This window comes from Mytilus edulis, chromosome 2 (assembly GCF_963676685.1).
Source record: "Mytilus edulis chromosome 2, xbMytEdul2.2, whole genome shotgun sequence".
NCBI lineage: Eukaryota > Metazoa > Mollusca > Bivalvia > Mytilida > Mytilidae > Mytilus > Mytilus edulis.
Genome location: NC_092345.1, coordinates 54,457,450 through 54,472,220, shown reverse-complemented (window position 1 = coordinate 54,472,220; position 14,771 = coordinate 54,457,450). Strand labels below are relative to the sequence as shown.

At 30.5% G+C, this 14,771-nt stretch overlaps 1 protein-coding gene across 2 annotated transcripts; it reads right to left on the bottom strand.

Annotated features, from left to right (window-relative positions):
* Positions 1 to 812: 812 nt before the first annotated feature.
* On the bottom strand, positions 813 to 14,334 carry LOC139512447 (N-acyl-phosphatidylethanolamine-hydrolyzing phospholipase D-like). Of its 2 annotated transcripts, none has more exons than XM_071300058.1 (7): positions 14,195 to 14,334; positions 12,538 to 12,709; positions 8,180 to 8,668; positions 7,441 to 7,589; positions 6,568 to 6,682; positions 5,070 to 5,630; positions 813 to 3,174 (listed from the first exon to the last, which is right to left on the bottom strand). In XM_071300058.1, exons 2-6 carry the CDS (start codon positions 12,703 to 12,705, stop codon positions 5,499 to 5,501), a joined length of 1,053 nt encoding a protein of 350 aa, XP_071156159.1. In that variant the 5' UTR covers positions 12,706 to 12,709; positions 14,195 to 14,334; the 3' UTR covers positions 813 to 3,174; positions 5,070 to 5,498. The 2 variants fall into 2 exon arrangements, with proteins under 2 accessions (XP_071156159.1, XP_071156160.1); XM_071300059.1 differs by lacking the exon at positions 14,195 to 14,334 and adding an exon at positions 14,026 to 14,165.
* Positions 14,335 to 14,771: the final 437 nt, after the last annotated feature.

The following is a 14,771-nucleotide window of genomic DNA, read 5'->3' as shown; positions in this document are numbered from 1 at the left end:
GTGCAAAAACCAAGAAAAATGCTTATTTGGGTCCCTTTTTGGCCCCTAATTCCTAAACTGTTGGGACCTAAACTCCCAAAATCAATACCAACCTTCCTTTTGTAGTCATTAACATTGTGTTTAAATTTCATTGATTTCTATTTACTTAAACTAAAGTTATTGTGCGAAAACCAAGAATAATGCTTATTTGGGCCCTTTTTTGGCCCCTAATTCCTAAACTGTTGAAACCAAAACTCCCAAAATCAATCCCAACCGTTCTTTTGTGGTCATAAACCTTGTGTCAAAATTTCATAGATTTCTATTAACTTAAACTAAAGTTATAGTGCGAAAACCAAGAAAATGCTTATTTGGGCCCTTTTTGGCCCCTAATTCCTAAAATGTTGGGACCAAAACTCCCAAAATCAATACCAACCTTCCTTTTGTGGTCATAAACCTTGTGTTAAAATTTCATAGATTTCCATTCACTTTTACTAAAGTTAGAGAGCGAAAACTAAAAGTATTCGGACGACGACGACGCCAACGTGATAGCAATATACGACGAAAATTTTTTCAAATTTTGCAGTCGTATAAAAAATTTCACAAAAGTCAGTAAATCACAAAATATACGTCATGGTGCCAGTTCTATCCTAATAGATACATAAAATCATCTTGTTTGCATTATTGTAGATCATTTATCTAACCAAAGTTAATGAAGATTAACTATGTGATAAAATGTCAAATTGACACACATTTGTAGGCACTTTTCTGATCAAAGATGCATCTTTTCAGTACGAATAGGTATAGATTACTTTAAAACTGAGAACTGAACACAGTTTGAATACATTTGTATTTTATTCATATACTTTTCTGATTATTCTATAAATTTATGTTGACCTTTCATAGTCATGACAGTAAGTAAAACCAGTAAAAAAGAATGATACAAAGATTTATTTGAGGTAATTCAGTCTTCTCTGAGCATAATTAAATATAAATAAGTCATGGTTTTGTTACATTAATAACTAGGACTTGAAAAATCATCTAACAGCAATTATACATAAACACATATAATTTTATTATTTTCACATATATTTTGATACATATTTATAATACAAATGGAAAAAATACAGAAATTAAAACAGGGCACATGTCTCGAGGTAATATGTGTGTCTTTTTTCCATTTTACAGCCAATTTCAATGAGTATGTAGCTAAATGTAATATCTTTGATAAGCTTGCTTACTAGCTGAACCGTGAAGTCATTGTTATGAAAGGTATACTACCCTCCATTCGAAGTAGCCTAGTCCTACAGACAGATAGATTGGTTTACTGTCAGACTAGTCTACTCGTAAATGAGGGTCATTTACCTAACCTAACAATGACTTCACTGTTCAGCTAGCAAGCAAGCTAACCAAAGATATTACCTTTAGCTACATACTCATTGAAATCGGCTGTAAAAGCACTCAAAAGTTCGTATTCAACACCATCTTACAAAATTAAACAATATAAATAGGTTTATTTAAATTATTAAATACAAATTCATAGTATGGAATTTAGCAAATATTTTTACTTTCCTTAATGCTTTTAATATCAGACAATACCTTACATTGAAAAAAAAAACAAGTGAGCCTGAAGAACTTAGAGTTCTGACTTGTAAAAATTGAATTAAAAGGCAACAACCAAAGATTTGTAAAAATCTTAAATTTAAAGCAATACCACATATACTGCGTCATCCAGTTGATTTGTCCACATTGGGATCTTTGATTATCTTGTTTTGCTGATCACGTTTGTTTTTTTCTGTTTCTGTACCTATCTTATATCATTTAAGAGATAATAAACAAATGTATTAGTAAAAACACAATTATCTTTTAAGGTCAATTTCTTCTATAAGGGGTTATCAAATTTTTCATATTTATATTGACATTATTGTAGAACTGGTATATAATCATCATTTTTGCAGTTTAGAATTAGTTATATTTCCAAAAGAAAAGTCAAAAATTTAAACAAAAATAAAAAGTTATTTAAAAAATCTGTTTCCTCTATCTATTTTAGTTCTCGAGATATAAGGCAAAAACTATGACTTTGGCAATTGCTTCTGGAGTTATTCAATTGTTTCAGTCATACATCAATTTTTTTGTAAATATTGTATTGCTGATAATTTTTGCTGTTAACATTTTCTACTTATCTTTTATAATTTTTAAACTAATAGGCAAAAATTCGAAAATTAGTAAAAACCAGGGCAATAACTCTTATAAGGATTCATATGATAATTTTGGTAAAAATAGTAAGGACATAGATCTTAACATCTAAGAATATTTGCAGTAAAATTTTCTCTATCGATCAAGATATTAGAGATCATTAGATAACAAATGTATTTTCTTCTTATTTGATATCTATTAGTCATGCTGTTTGATTAGCAGGAACAAAAAAAACATGAACTTTATTTTAGAAACCTTATGGATCATAAGTTGTAGTTTGATTGAAACTGATCAAGTGGTATCAGAAGAGATGACAGATGCCAAAGTCTACATTGCTCTTTTGGTCAGGCTTCATCAAAAAGACAAAATATATCAAGGGAATTAAAAACTCACAAGTCCTTAAGAAAATAACACATCAATGAATATAAATGAAAGACAGTGAAAAATAAAACAATTATACAAAACAATACATACAAAACTAATATAATTTTTAAGTTATGCATTTATATCCAGATCTAAGCCAAGACAAATCACAAATAGATGACTTATAGACATTGTATATGTCCATGAAATCACTGAGACACCTTTATCTCCATTTTAATGCATGAAAGGGGTTTGCTTTCCTATCCCTGAGTTCTATTGACCAAAAAAAATTCAAGTAAAAATTGATTGTCAGAAATACTGAATTGTTCATGACAAAATTGATTGTCAAAATACTGAATTGTTCAAGACTTATAAATAGTTTACACAACATACTTAGTAATTATGCAGTCACAAAATGTCTTTTTATGTTTTAAGTCTATGGAAGTCACAGTGGAATTATATGTTATCTGTACAAACTGCTGTTATAGTCAGGAATTTCTAAAAAAAAATCTAATAATGGATATACTTGGCTAAATGCCTTGACAAAATTCATTCACCACAGGATCATCAAGTTCAATAAAGGCAACAGTAGTATACCACTGTTTTCGAAATTCATAAATGGATTGAGAAAATCAAAGCCTTAAAGGCTGTAAAAGCAATTGCTGTCATGTTAATGTTTGGGGACTTTTATTTTTCATCCACATATATATAATATTTAAACCTGACATGAGTGTTGTCTAGTTAGAAGTAAGAAGGTTTTAACTTTATATAAATAAAAGACTTTAGCAGAAAGTCATTTTTAATATGTTTTATATTTCACAAGGAGACAACACGTTTACCAGGCTAAAGTTGGGGTCAAATATACATGTGCTGAAACATATAACTCAAAAAGAAATCATCATGGATTATCCCCTGGTAGTGTTTGTAACTGGGCAATAATTTCCTTTATTGATTTAATTTTAACAATTTTCATTATCAATTTATATTTAACCATTAACACAAATGATTAAGTTAAAACATTTCAACTTTCCAGACGCAAATGTTAAAAAACGGGAAAGAAATAAAATATCTTACAAGACATAAACATGTAAAGAATAAATGTATATATTTCAGCTTAATAAAAATATTTTCATAATGGTACTTTGTCATCATTTTTTAAACTAAGTTCCAAACATTATTGCTCAGTTGATATACATGTATGTCCTTCTGATGCGGTACGAGCACAGGCACTTGTTTCTATCCAAAATAGTTTTATATGGATAGCCGACCTTCCTATGGATAGAAACAAGTGCATGTGGGTACGAGATAACTATAATTCTCATGCAATCCCGAAAAGGGGGGAGGGTCATCACAGACAAACATGACATTAAATCGTTATCACTGATGTATTGTTAAGGGCCAGTGGAAGGACGCCTCCCGGTGCGGGAATTTTTCGCTGCATTAAAGACCTGTTGGTGACCTTCTGCTGTTGTATGTTTTTCTATGGTCGAGTTGTTGTCTCTTTGACACATTCCCCATTTCCATTCTCAATTTTATTATACGAACAAGAACAAACAGCTCTACGTTGCTTTGACATTTATCAATTTTCAGGAAACATTGCGAAAAATGATCTTCAATATTTCGAAAACATGTGAAATAAAATTGCTAACACGGTGGACCGTCGAGTGTCAACAAACGTAGTAGACTTGTTCACTGAAAAGACGAGGATAATGGTTTCATCTGACATTTGTTATGCATTCCCAGTTTTGATCATGATATTTAAAAAGACGTACTTTTTTTCAATCTATGTAACTAGAAAATTCCAAATTGAAATATCTCTTCATCTGGACCGACTTGGCATCTACTACGTTTGGACGGGTCCATTTCATTAGTAAGGTGATCGATAAATATTACGGATGACAGAAAAGGAAAACGAACTTATTGTTATTTGTTTTCAACAAGGGTTTCGTTCCGCTAAATTATTTGCGCAAACAAAGTTTGTCTATTTTTAGATTACAGGTAATCATTTGACACTACGCATTAACCTGTGTAGTGATTTTGATTTTACGATAAATGTATGAATGAACGATAATTTTATGAATGAACAAGAGCACCTGACCTCTTAAAGAAACACAAATTAAACATTTAAACCGTATTTAATAGGAGATAATTCAGTTAAATTTTCAATACTAAATCAACAACTGAAATGAATCCATATTTTGTTGAAACATCGTACGAACGGCGGAAAACGGAATCGCAGTTATAAAAATGTACTTTTTTTCACTCGGACTTCTATGTTATTTGATAGTCAAACGGTTGACCCTTTAAATACAAAAATACATCTACAAGAACATATTCTGAAACTTCTTAAATCCACTAACGTTTTTTTTAAAGTTTCAAGCTATGTATTGCATTAGAAAACATACATAGGTGTTAAAGAATGACAGACCAGGAGCCTGTTTAACAAAATACTATTGCTTGATATGGGCGGAGTCTCTGATCTGGGTCACAAAGATGGCCATACGCGATAGCATAAAAGCAATTGCTTTAAAAACAAATCTGTGTTACAAACTAAAACCTGAAAGAGTGATGGATGGTTTATTCATTCATATATAAAACAGAACTCTGTAAAAAAAAGTCCAGTTTTTATAAAGCCCTAAAAATAATCACTCTATTATCTGCTAGATATGCATTCATTTAAAGAATCAGACAGCCTTACTTCAGACAATCAGTGGCAAGTATTCCCATGTTAAGCATACCCCACTCCTAAATAAAAGTATTGGAAAATAAGGAGTATGTGTCTGATCGATAGATTCCAAAAATGTTTACACTTTACAAGCCATCACTGTCAAGCTGTATACCATTTATGACGTTATTCTGATTGGTATTAAATGAATAAAGGTGTGACTAAAATGATTAATTCCAAGCCTTTCAAGGACCATCTTGTCCTTTTGAAAGTGAAAGTGTCACATTTGAATGTTTATTTATTCATCATTACTCAGCTTATCTTTACCAATAACATGAACTCTCCCATGAGGTAACGTGAAAAAAGATGAAAGAGGAATGTTTTTGTTCTTCAGCTCTTCTGTAAGTTTACTTCTTGGTTCTAAGTAATGCTGAAACACAAAGAATGCAGAAATTTAATATTAAATTTGAATCCTGGTATCTATCATGTCTATGATGAGTTTATTTAGACATAAATAAAACAATTTATCATATGAAATTATTCTTTCCTATTTTAAGAAATAAAATGACTGCAGTATAAACTGATATTTTATAACATAACAAATATCAAAAACATTTTTTTTTTAAATTCTTGTGTTGCATGATAAAAAGAAAAGGACATCTTCATAAAATTTAAACCACAATTTATTCTTTTTGATTTCTCTCTATCTCCTCCTGGATCAGTAAAGCAAGTGAAATTCAATTAATCAATCTTTTAATATATATCAGTTTGAATGTATGTCTAAATGTCTTCCTATTTTTATGTTGTTTCATAGGTGATACCCTACATATCTTTTTATTCATATCTATATAGAATAATATACGGTACCTCCATTAAATAGTATAATAATTTCTCTAGAAATTTATCTTTCCTAATTAATATTTTCCTGTTATTAGCCAAAACGCTTTAAATGTAATACTGATAATGGATGTATAATACTGTTTTACATTATTTTGTAATTTATTATCAATTTAAGACATGATGTAGGGTGTGGTGAGATCTGTGAAAAAAATGAACCCTATAAAAATAGGACATGTGGTATGGTTGTCAATGAGACAACTATCCTACAGACTTTAAATGAAGAAAAATTTCATTAGTTGATAAAAGTTTATCACTGCTTTTATTTGAACTTCTTTTAATAATCACTAAACAAAACATCTACAGTTAGTTTAACTTTATATGCATCCTCTGACAATGATTTTGCGACGCAGTTCTCCTGTAATATTCTATGTGTTTCCCTCAGTTTTAGTTTGTAACCTGGATTTGTTTTTTTCTCAATCAATTAGTGAATTTCGAAAAAGCGGTATACTACTGTTTCCTTTATTTACCTCAGTTGTTAATTTAAATGTTCCCCAGTGAATTCCTAGAGAATTTTCTGCTTTAATATCTTCATGAATCTTAACAGCTTCTTCTGGGTTGACATGCTGATTCTTCATAAAGTTTCTGAAATAAAAAGAAATTTTACCTCCATTGAAGCAAATGAAATGTGTCTTGTACATTCAGTTTTTATATGATGAATTCAATATGTTGTTGAATAGGCAACTAAAGCAATTATTTTATTACAACTAACTTGAAATTTTACTGTAATGACTGTTAACTTATAAGCAATAATCTGTTGGGAAAGCAAATAATAAAAAAGGTGACAAAATATTTTTGTATTGATGTATAAATAAGATTAAAAAAAAAGAGGTTTCTTTAGAATGAGATAAATTCCTATTATATAGAAAGACCAGTAAAGGGAGCAGATGCCTATTATGCCAACTCCCATTACTTTTCAGGAATAGACAACTTTCTGGACTTTTGTAAATTTTAAATATGTATTAGATATTGTATACAAAATTTCAAAGTCAACAAATATGAATGATTTTTTTTATTTCATATTGTTAGGTTCTTCTTTTCTTTATCACAGAGACTATAGTGTACCCAAAAATTCTTTATATAATCACAAAAGCAAGTATTTCTCAAAACTATTTTATATATACAGACTGTTAAGACATCTAACCTATAATAAATATAAGCAAAAGAATGATATTTACTTGCCTGTAGTCAAAGTCATGTACATGTAGAATCAGGCTATTGTCCCAAGAAATAAATATCAGAATTGGCTGAAGAACAATAAAGAATATCTTTTTTTAACTAAATCAATTTGTGTTTTGTTGTTTCAATTCTAGTGACTATTCATCAGATCAACTGAATCTTACCTTGGTTCATATGCACCTATAGGTATAGCTGCAAATGAAATAGGACCATACTTTCTACCAATCTGCTCAAATCCTTCACAGTATGCTGTATCCCCAGCAAAGTAAAAACTATGTTTAGGTCCTTTCACAAGCCAGCTTCCCCATAATGCCTGAAATAAAAATTATAGATTATTTACAGCTAAAACCATCTATTGCTGTGACAAGTATTGGTCACTCTCAAACACTAAAAAACATGAATCCTATCAAAAACAAAGGGCGATATCAGGCATTGTGTCAGGTGCCACCAAAGGGAAGCAAATCCTGCTCCAAATGTTGCAAGTCTATAAACTTTGTGAAAAACATCTTTGACAATTTTAATTTCTTGAACAAGATGTGCACTAAAATTAGTTTTCTATATACAAATAAATGGAGAATGTGTCCATGGGACCCAAATGATGCTACTGCTTGCATATATTGTTATAAAGAAGCTTTTAAAACTCTAGAGCAGTAAAAGGTATGCCAACCATATTCAATCTTGATCTGTATTCAGATTTTTTTTTGTCAACTGCTTGACCAGAATATTTTTTTCATCATATTGCCGGGATTAGAATAATTTTTTTAAGGAAAAAACATACCCCCCCCCCTTCTCCCTTTAACATGTTTAAGTTAAATGGTTGTTCCCTTACTGAATAACTTAAGACAGCTGTAATTGTTCAAGACACATTTATAAAATGCAACATGAGGATGAACAGAGATTTACCTTGTTGGTATCAATCAAATTTCTCTTACACCAATGTTGACATGGGGTACAAACTAACTTAAAATCTGTCTTTTTAGGAAATACAGCCTCTTCCCACCAAGTTAGTTCTGTGACGTCTTCACATCCAACATTTCTCATCCATTGTTTGGTCCCTTTAGGTACATACCATGCCAAGTCTTTCCCAAATCTCTCATTCAATTGCTGGACAGACCCATGATCTAAATGGTCATAATGAGTATGACTTATAACCACAATATTGATGTTTGGTAATTCTTTAACTTCACATGGTATTGGTCTAAAACGCTTGGGTCCAAACCACTGTGACATAGAAGCTCTCTGACTAAAAATTGGATCTGTGAGAACTGTTAGACCGTCAAACTGAACTAGTACACTAGCATGTCCTATCCATGTGACTTGAATGTCATTGGGAGGGGGATTATTTAATCTATCAAAGTCAGGTTTTTCTACTGGTAGTGTCTTGTCTAACTCCTGAAAAAAATTAAGTAACCTATTGAAATAATTGAATCCACAGCATTTAGTAGAATATCATGTTTGTTTACGTTTCTGTGTCATCATTTATCAATTATGATGTCTCTCGCCACTTGTCATTTTGTCAAGACTTCATCATGAACTAGTGAGAGTGCTGAATCATTATTGCTGCATAGTTACATCTACATGTACATGATTATTGTTGGTATCTCATGCTATTAGATTGTTATCATATTGACTTTTTGAAACCAATTTCTATTTTTTGTTTCTATTTTGATTACAGTATTCATGGTATTAATAAACAGCTGCACCATAAGCGCATGATACCCTTGTCGTCTTGTGTAGAAGTTTTATGCAAAATCATAACTAGTTTCTGAGAAAGTTTTAAGCAATAACCATATATTGTTTTTGAGATATGGTGGGACTTGTGAAACCCCTCCTGTTGTTTTTTTTACAAAAAACTAAATATCATTAAAATAATATTTTGAATCAAAACCAAAAAGTATACAGATCTTAAGATTAATATAACAAAGAAGTGTGTAAAATTTTAAGCAATAATCATAATTTTTTTTTGAGATATGGCGCGACATGTAAAATACCCTCCCCCTTTTTTACAAAATACTCAATAACTCAAAAATAAAATTTTGAATCATCACCAAAAAGTATACAGATCTTAAGATTAATATAATAAAGAAATGTGTAAAGTTTTAAGCAATAATCATAAATCGTTTTTGAGATACAGCGCGACATGTAAAATAAACAGCTGCGCCATGAACGCATGATACGCCTGTCGTCTTGTGTAGAATTTTTATGCAAAATCATAAATAGTTTCTGAGAAAGTTTTAAGAAATAACCATATATTGTTTTTTGAGATACAACGGGACATGTGAAACCTCTCCTGTTTTTTTAATTTTTTTTACAAAAAACTGAATATCACTAAAATAAAATTTTGAATCAAAACCAAAAAGTATCCAGATCTTTAAATTAATATAACAAATAATTGTGTAAAGTTTTAAGCAATAATCATAAATTGTTTTTGAGATATAGCCCGACATGTAAAAACCCCCTCCCCCTTTTTTACAAAATACTCAATAACTCAAAAATAAAATTTTGAATCATCACCAAAAAATATACAGATCTTAAGATTAATATAATAAAGAAATGTGTAAAGTTTTAAGCAATAATCATAAATCGTTTTTGAGATACAGCGCGACATGTAAAATAAACAGCTGCGCCATGAGTGCATGATACACCTGTCGTCTTGTGTAGAATTTTTATGCAAAATCATAAATAGTTTCTGAGAAAGTTTTAAGCAATAACCATATATTGTTTTTTGAGATACAACGGGACATGTGAAACCTCTCCTGTTTTTTTTTAATTTTTTTACAAAAAACTGAATATCACTAAAATAAAATTTTGAATCAAAACCAAAAAGTATCCAGATCTTTAAATTAATATAACAAATAATTGTGTAAAGTTTTAAGCAATAACCATAAATTGTTTTTGAGATATAGCCCGACATGTAAAAACCCCCTCCCCCTTTTTTACAAAATACTCAATAACTCAAAAATAAAATTTTGAATCATCACCAAAAAGTATACAGATCTTAAGATTAATATAATAAAGAAATGTGTAAAGTTTTAAGCAATAATCATAAATCGTTTTTGAGATACAGCGTGACATGTAAAATAAACAGCTGCGCCATGAACGCATGATACGCCTGTCGTCTTGTGTAGAATTTTTATGCAAAATCATAACTAGTTTCTGAGAAAGTTTTAAGCAATAACCATAAATGGTTTTTGAGATACAACGGGACATGTGAAACCTCTCCTGTTTTTTTTTTTTTTTTTACAAAAAACTGAATTTCACTAAAATAAAATTTTGAATCAAAACCAAAAAGTATCCAGATCTTTAAATTAATATAACAAATAATTGTGTAAAGTTTTAAGCAATAATCATAAATTGTTTTTGAGATATAGCGCAACATGTAAAAACCCTCTCCCCCTTTTTTTACAAAATACTCAATTACTCAAAAATAAAATTTTGAATCATCACCAAAAAGTATACAGATCTTAAGATTAATATAATAAAGAAATGTGTAAAGTTTTATGCAATAATCATAAATCGTTTTTGAGATACAGCGCGACATGTAAAATAAACAGCTGCGCCATGAGCGCATGATACGCCTGTCGTTTTGTGTAGAATTTTTATGCAAAATCATAAATAGTTTCTGAGAAAGTTTTAAGAAATAACCATATATTGTTTTCGAGATACAATGGGACATGTGAAACCTCTTCCGTTTTTTTAAATTTTTTTACAAAAAACTGAATATCACTAAAATAAAATTTTGAATCAAAACCAAAAAGTATCCAGATCTTTAAATTAATATAACAAATAATTGTGTAAAGTTTTAAGCAATAATCATAAATTGTTTTTGAGATATAGCGCGACATGTAAAAACCACCTCCCCCTTTTTTTTTACAAAATACTGAATTACTAAAAAATGAATTATTGAATCATCACCAAAAAGTATACAGATCTTTAGATTAATATAACTAAGAAATGTGTAAAGTTTTAAGCAATAATCCAAAATCGTTTTTGAGATGAGTTGGACATGTGAAAAAAACACACCCCTGTTTTAGTTACAAAGTGCTGTAACTTAAAAAAGTTTTAATCTTATTTTCAACAAAAAGTATACAGATCATTTGACCGTCGTAAGAAACAATTATATACATGATATAAAGTTTCAGGAAAGGAGTAGGTCCGGTAAGGACCGATTTTGGCCTCAAATTTCAGGTTCATCTGACGAAAGATTTTGACCACTTTTTAAACACTTAAGTGTCTATTTCATTTGAATCAATTAGTTTAAGTGAAAAATTTTAACTGGTTTAGTCACTAAAAACGTTCCGATTCAAGCTCAAATATGAAAAATCTACCAAATATGCCAAAAAATGTCACTTCTCTGATGGTTTTTGTCAAAAATGAAAATGGTCGCATCCGTGTTCATCCTCAACCTTTATATATGTTATGTATTATCATAAAATACAACTTACATTTCAATATTAAGGATGAACACGAATGTGGCCACTTTCGTTTTACACGAAAACTGTCTAAAATTTAACTAAAATGCTAGAATTGTGAAGATTTCAGTAATTTAGCATGACTTAATGGTGCTAGTACCCAATAAATGTGCATTGTATTGTCAAAAACAGCCCATATTTATGTAGCAGAAGCTTTCTACTGTCCAATAAATAACTAAAAGTTTACATTTAACTGCTATATTTTGGGGCCAAAAAGGGGTCTTACTGGACCTACTCCTTTGGATAAGTCATTCTCAAGTTGCGGTGTGACATGTTTACGCCGGACAGACTGACGGACCGACACCGGACATTTGTATACCATAATATGTCCCGTCAAAATTTTGACGGGCGTATAAAAACCCTCCCCCTTTTTTTACAAAATACTGAATAACTCAAATTTTGAATCATCACCAAAAAGTATACAGACATGACAGATCTTAAGATTAATATAACTAAGAAGTGTGTAAAGTTTTAAGCAATTATACAAATTCTTTTTGAGATAAGGTGGGACATGTGAAAAAAAACACCCCTGTTTTAGTTACAAAGTGATGCAACTCAAAAAGTTTTAATCTTATTTTCACCAAAAAGTATAGAGATCATTTGACCATCATAAGAAACAACTATATAAGGTTTCATGAAATTTGAATAAGTTGTTCTCAAGTTACGGTGCAACATGTTTACGCCGGACAGACAGACGGACACCGAACATTTGTATACCATAATACGTCCCATCAAAATTTTGACGAGCGTGTAAAAATATGATCATGTAAACAGCTGAGATATATTTACTTGACTTCTAGGAATATTGGAGTTGTCTTTGCTGATGAAAATGAACTTCAATAATCCTCCTAATCCTGGAAATTTAAATCCTTTCCATGGGTTCTCATAACAACCATTCTTTAAAACAATTGGATTGGTAAACTCATCAGGCAAAGGATCACTAACTGCTTCTGCCATTTATCTGAAAAATAAAATTTAATTTAAAGAATATGCATATACCTGTATACATGGTATATGTAACAGCCACTATACATGTTCCATCAGATACAAAATGTACTTTGTTCCAGCGGAACTTTTCAACTAGTTATTTGTTCCGATGGAACTTTCCAACTAGTTGTTTTATTTCGAGTGCAGTCGAAAAGTTCTGGAAAAAAGTAGGTAGTTAAAAAGTCCCGGAACAATGTAGCTAGTTGAATAGTTCTGGCCGAACAGAACAACTAGTTAATTTGGTCAGAATGTTGCCTTTATAACGGAATAAATTCTAATTTATTGTATACATTAATCTGAAATTGATATTTTTAAAAGTACCTACATGAGGAGGAACTTTTGGACTAGTTTGTTAGTTCCAGTTTTGACTACTTTGCCAAAGAGGAACTTAGTTGATAAGTTCTTTTTGACTTTTGTAATCAGTATCTTGGTTACCCTTTGAAAGGTTTAAATATAATATGTTGTGCTTTTACTTTGCATCAATTCTCTACATGCAACTTTGTGACTGGTTGATAAGTTCTGTTGGTACTTTTGGGCTGTTTTGTTAGTTCATGTTTTGACTAATTTGGCAAAAAGGAACTTTCTAACTAGTTGATATCTTCCATTGGAACTTTTCAACTAGTCACTTTGTTCCAGTGGATCTTTTAAACCAGAGGAAGAACAAAGTAACTAGTTAATAAGTTCCTCCAGAACTTTTTGGCTAGTTAGTTCTTTCTGCTGGAACTTTCCAACGTCGGAACAAAAGAGCATTTATATATACATGGTATATGGACATCTTTAATTTATTTAGGAATATTTTAAATCCAAAATACATAATCTTCATTCCCAACTTATTTCTTCCAGTAAACTAAAAATAGTAAAGAAAACTTTTAACTGCTATAATTGTTCTACTTGTGTCCTAATCAAATACAAGTAACTACCCAGAGAAACACAGCTTTTATTGCATTATTACTATATGTACATTAATGGTTAATACATAAAAGTTTTATCTATCCCACTCCAAACATTACCTAGTTTAAGACCCAGCCCCCTTTCTAAATCCTAAATCTGCATCTGATCAATCATGTCAATATAGGCAAAAAGCCTCTAACTTTCATTGCTTTGCAGCCACTAAAACTTCCATCTACAAGTTGAACAGGTACAAAGAAAAACAAGTGTATAACAACAACAGTGTCTGAGTCTCAATTGGTCAATGTAGAAACATTTTTGCATGCTAAAAGATTTGTTTACACAGTCATGACAGTAAGTACATATTATATTTTAACATATAAACAAACTATAATACCATACCTTCCACAATTATTCAAAGAAAGCTTGAAAGACAACAAGTCCGTATCTTGCTACTCTACAGGCTATACCTACTCTACTCTACAGCCACAGGTATTGCATAGAAATTGTTGTGTAACGGTAGGTCGACATTTAGAACATTATAAATTTATGTTCTGGGTTGTTCAAATACCTTTGTTAAAACTATTATCTCAACCATTAAAAGATCTTTTCTTATACACTATTCAAGTTTCTGTTTAAACCTTTAAACATGTTTTCGCTTTTGTGATTTCTACTTTCATTTCATTTTATTTGACATACTTTCACTTTGACAGGAAGTACATCGAGGAAGGACATTTCGGCTATACTACCAGTTCGTCCACAGTCGTTTCGGCCCTACTTATTACAAAGCCTGTTTTGTGACTTTTGCATCCTCTATCACTTGTATAATATATTGTAAATAGTTATTGTTGTTGTTATCTCTGTATTGTTATGAATTGACTTTGGCTACATCACGTGCAAAATTGTAAAAAAATCAGGGATCACTGTCATTGACTTGTTTTTTTTTTTTAAATAGGTGATCGAGTTTATTGTATATTCTTTTATAAAATTAAATTATATGAATAAACTTAATCCCTTATAATGCTTAGATTTAAGAAATAAACAAAAAACATGACATACAGAATAATATTATCTTTTTATGAAAAAAAAACCTGGTCGTTCTGGAAAAAGCAGGAAGACCCACCTTCAACCCCCCCCCCCCAAAAAAA

Bases quoted from the DNA above. Each gene is read 5' to 3' on its own strand.
- LOC139512447 (XM_071300058.1), bottom strand. From the start codon at position 12,705: ATGGCAGAAGCAGTTAGTGATCCTTTGCCTGATGAGTTTACCAATCCA. The intron at 7,590-8,179 runs GTAAATCTCTGT...TTTTTATTTCAG, and splicing joins ATTTGATTGATACCAACAAG to GCATTATGGGGAAGCTGGCT. The intron at 6,683-7,440 runs GTAAGATTCAGT...TTTTTATTTCAG, and splicing joins ATAGGTGCATATGAACCAAG to AAACTTTATGAAGAATCAGC.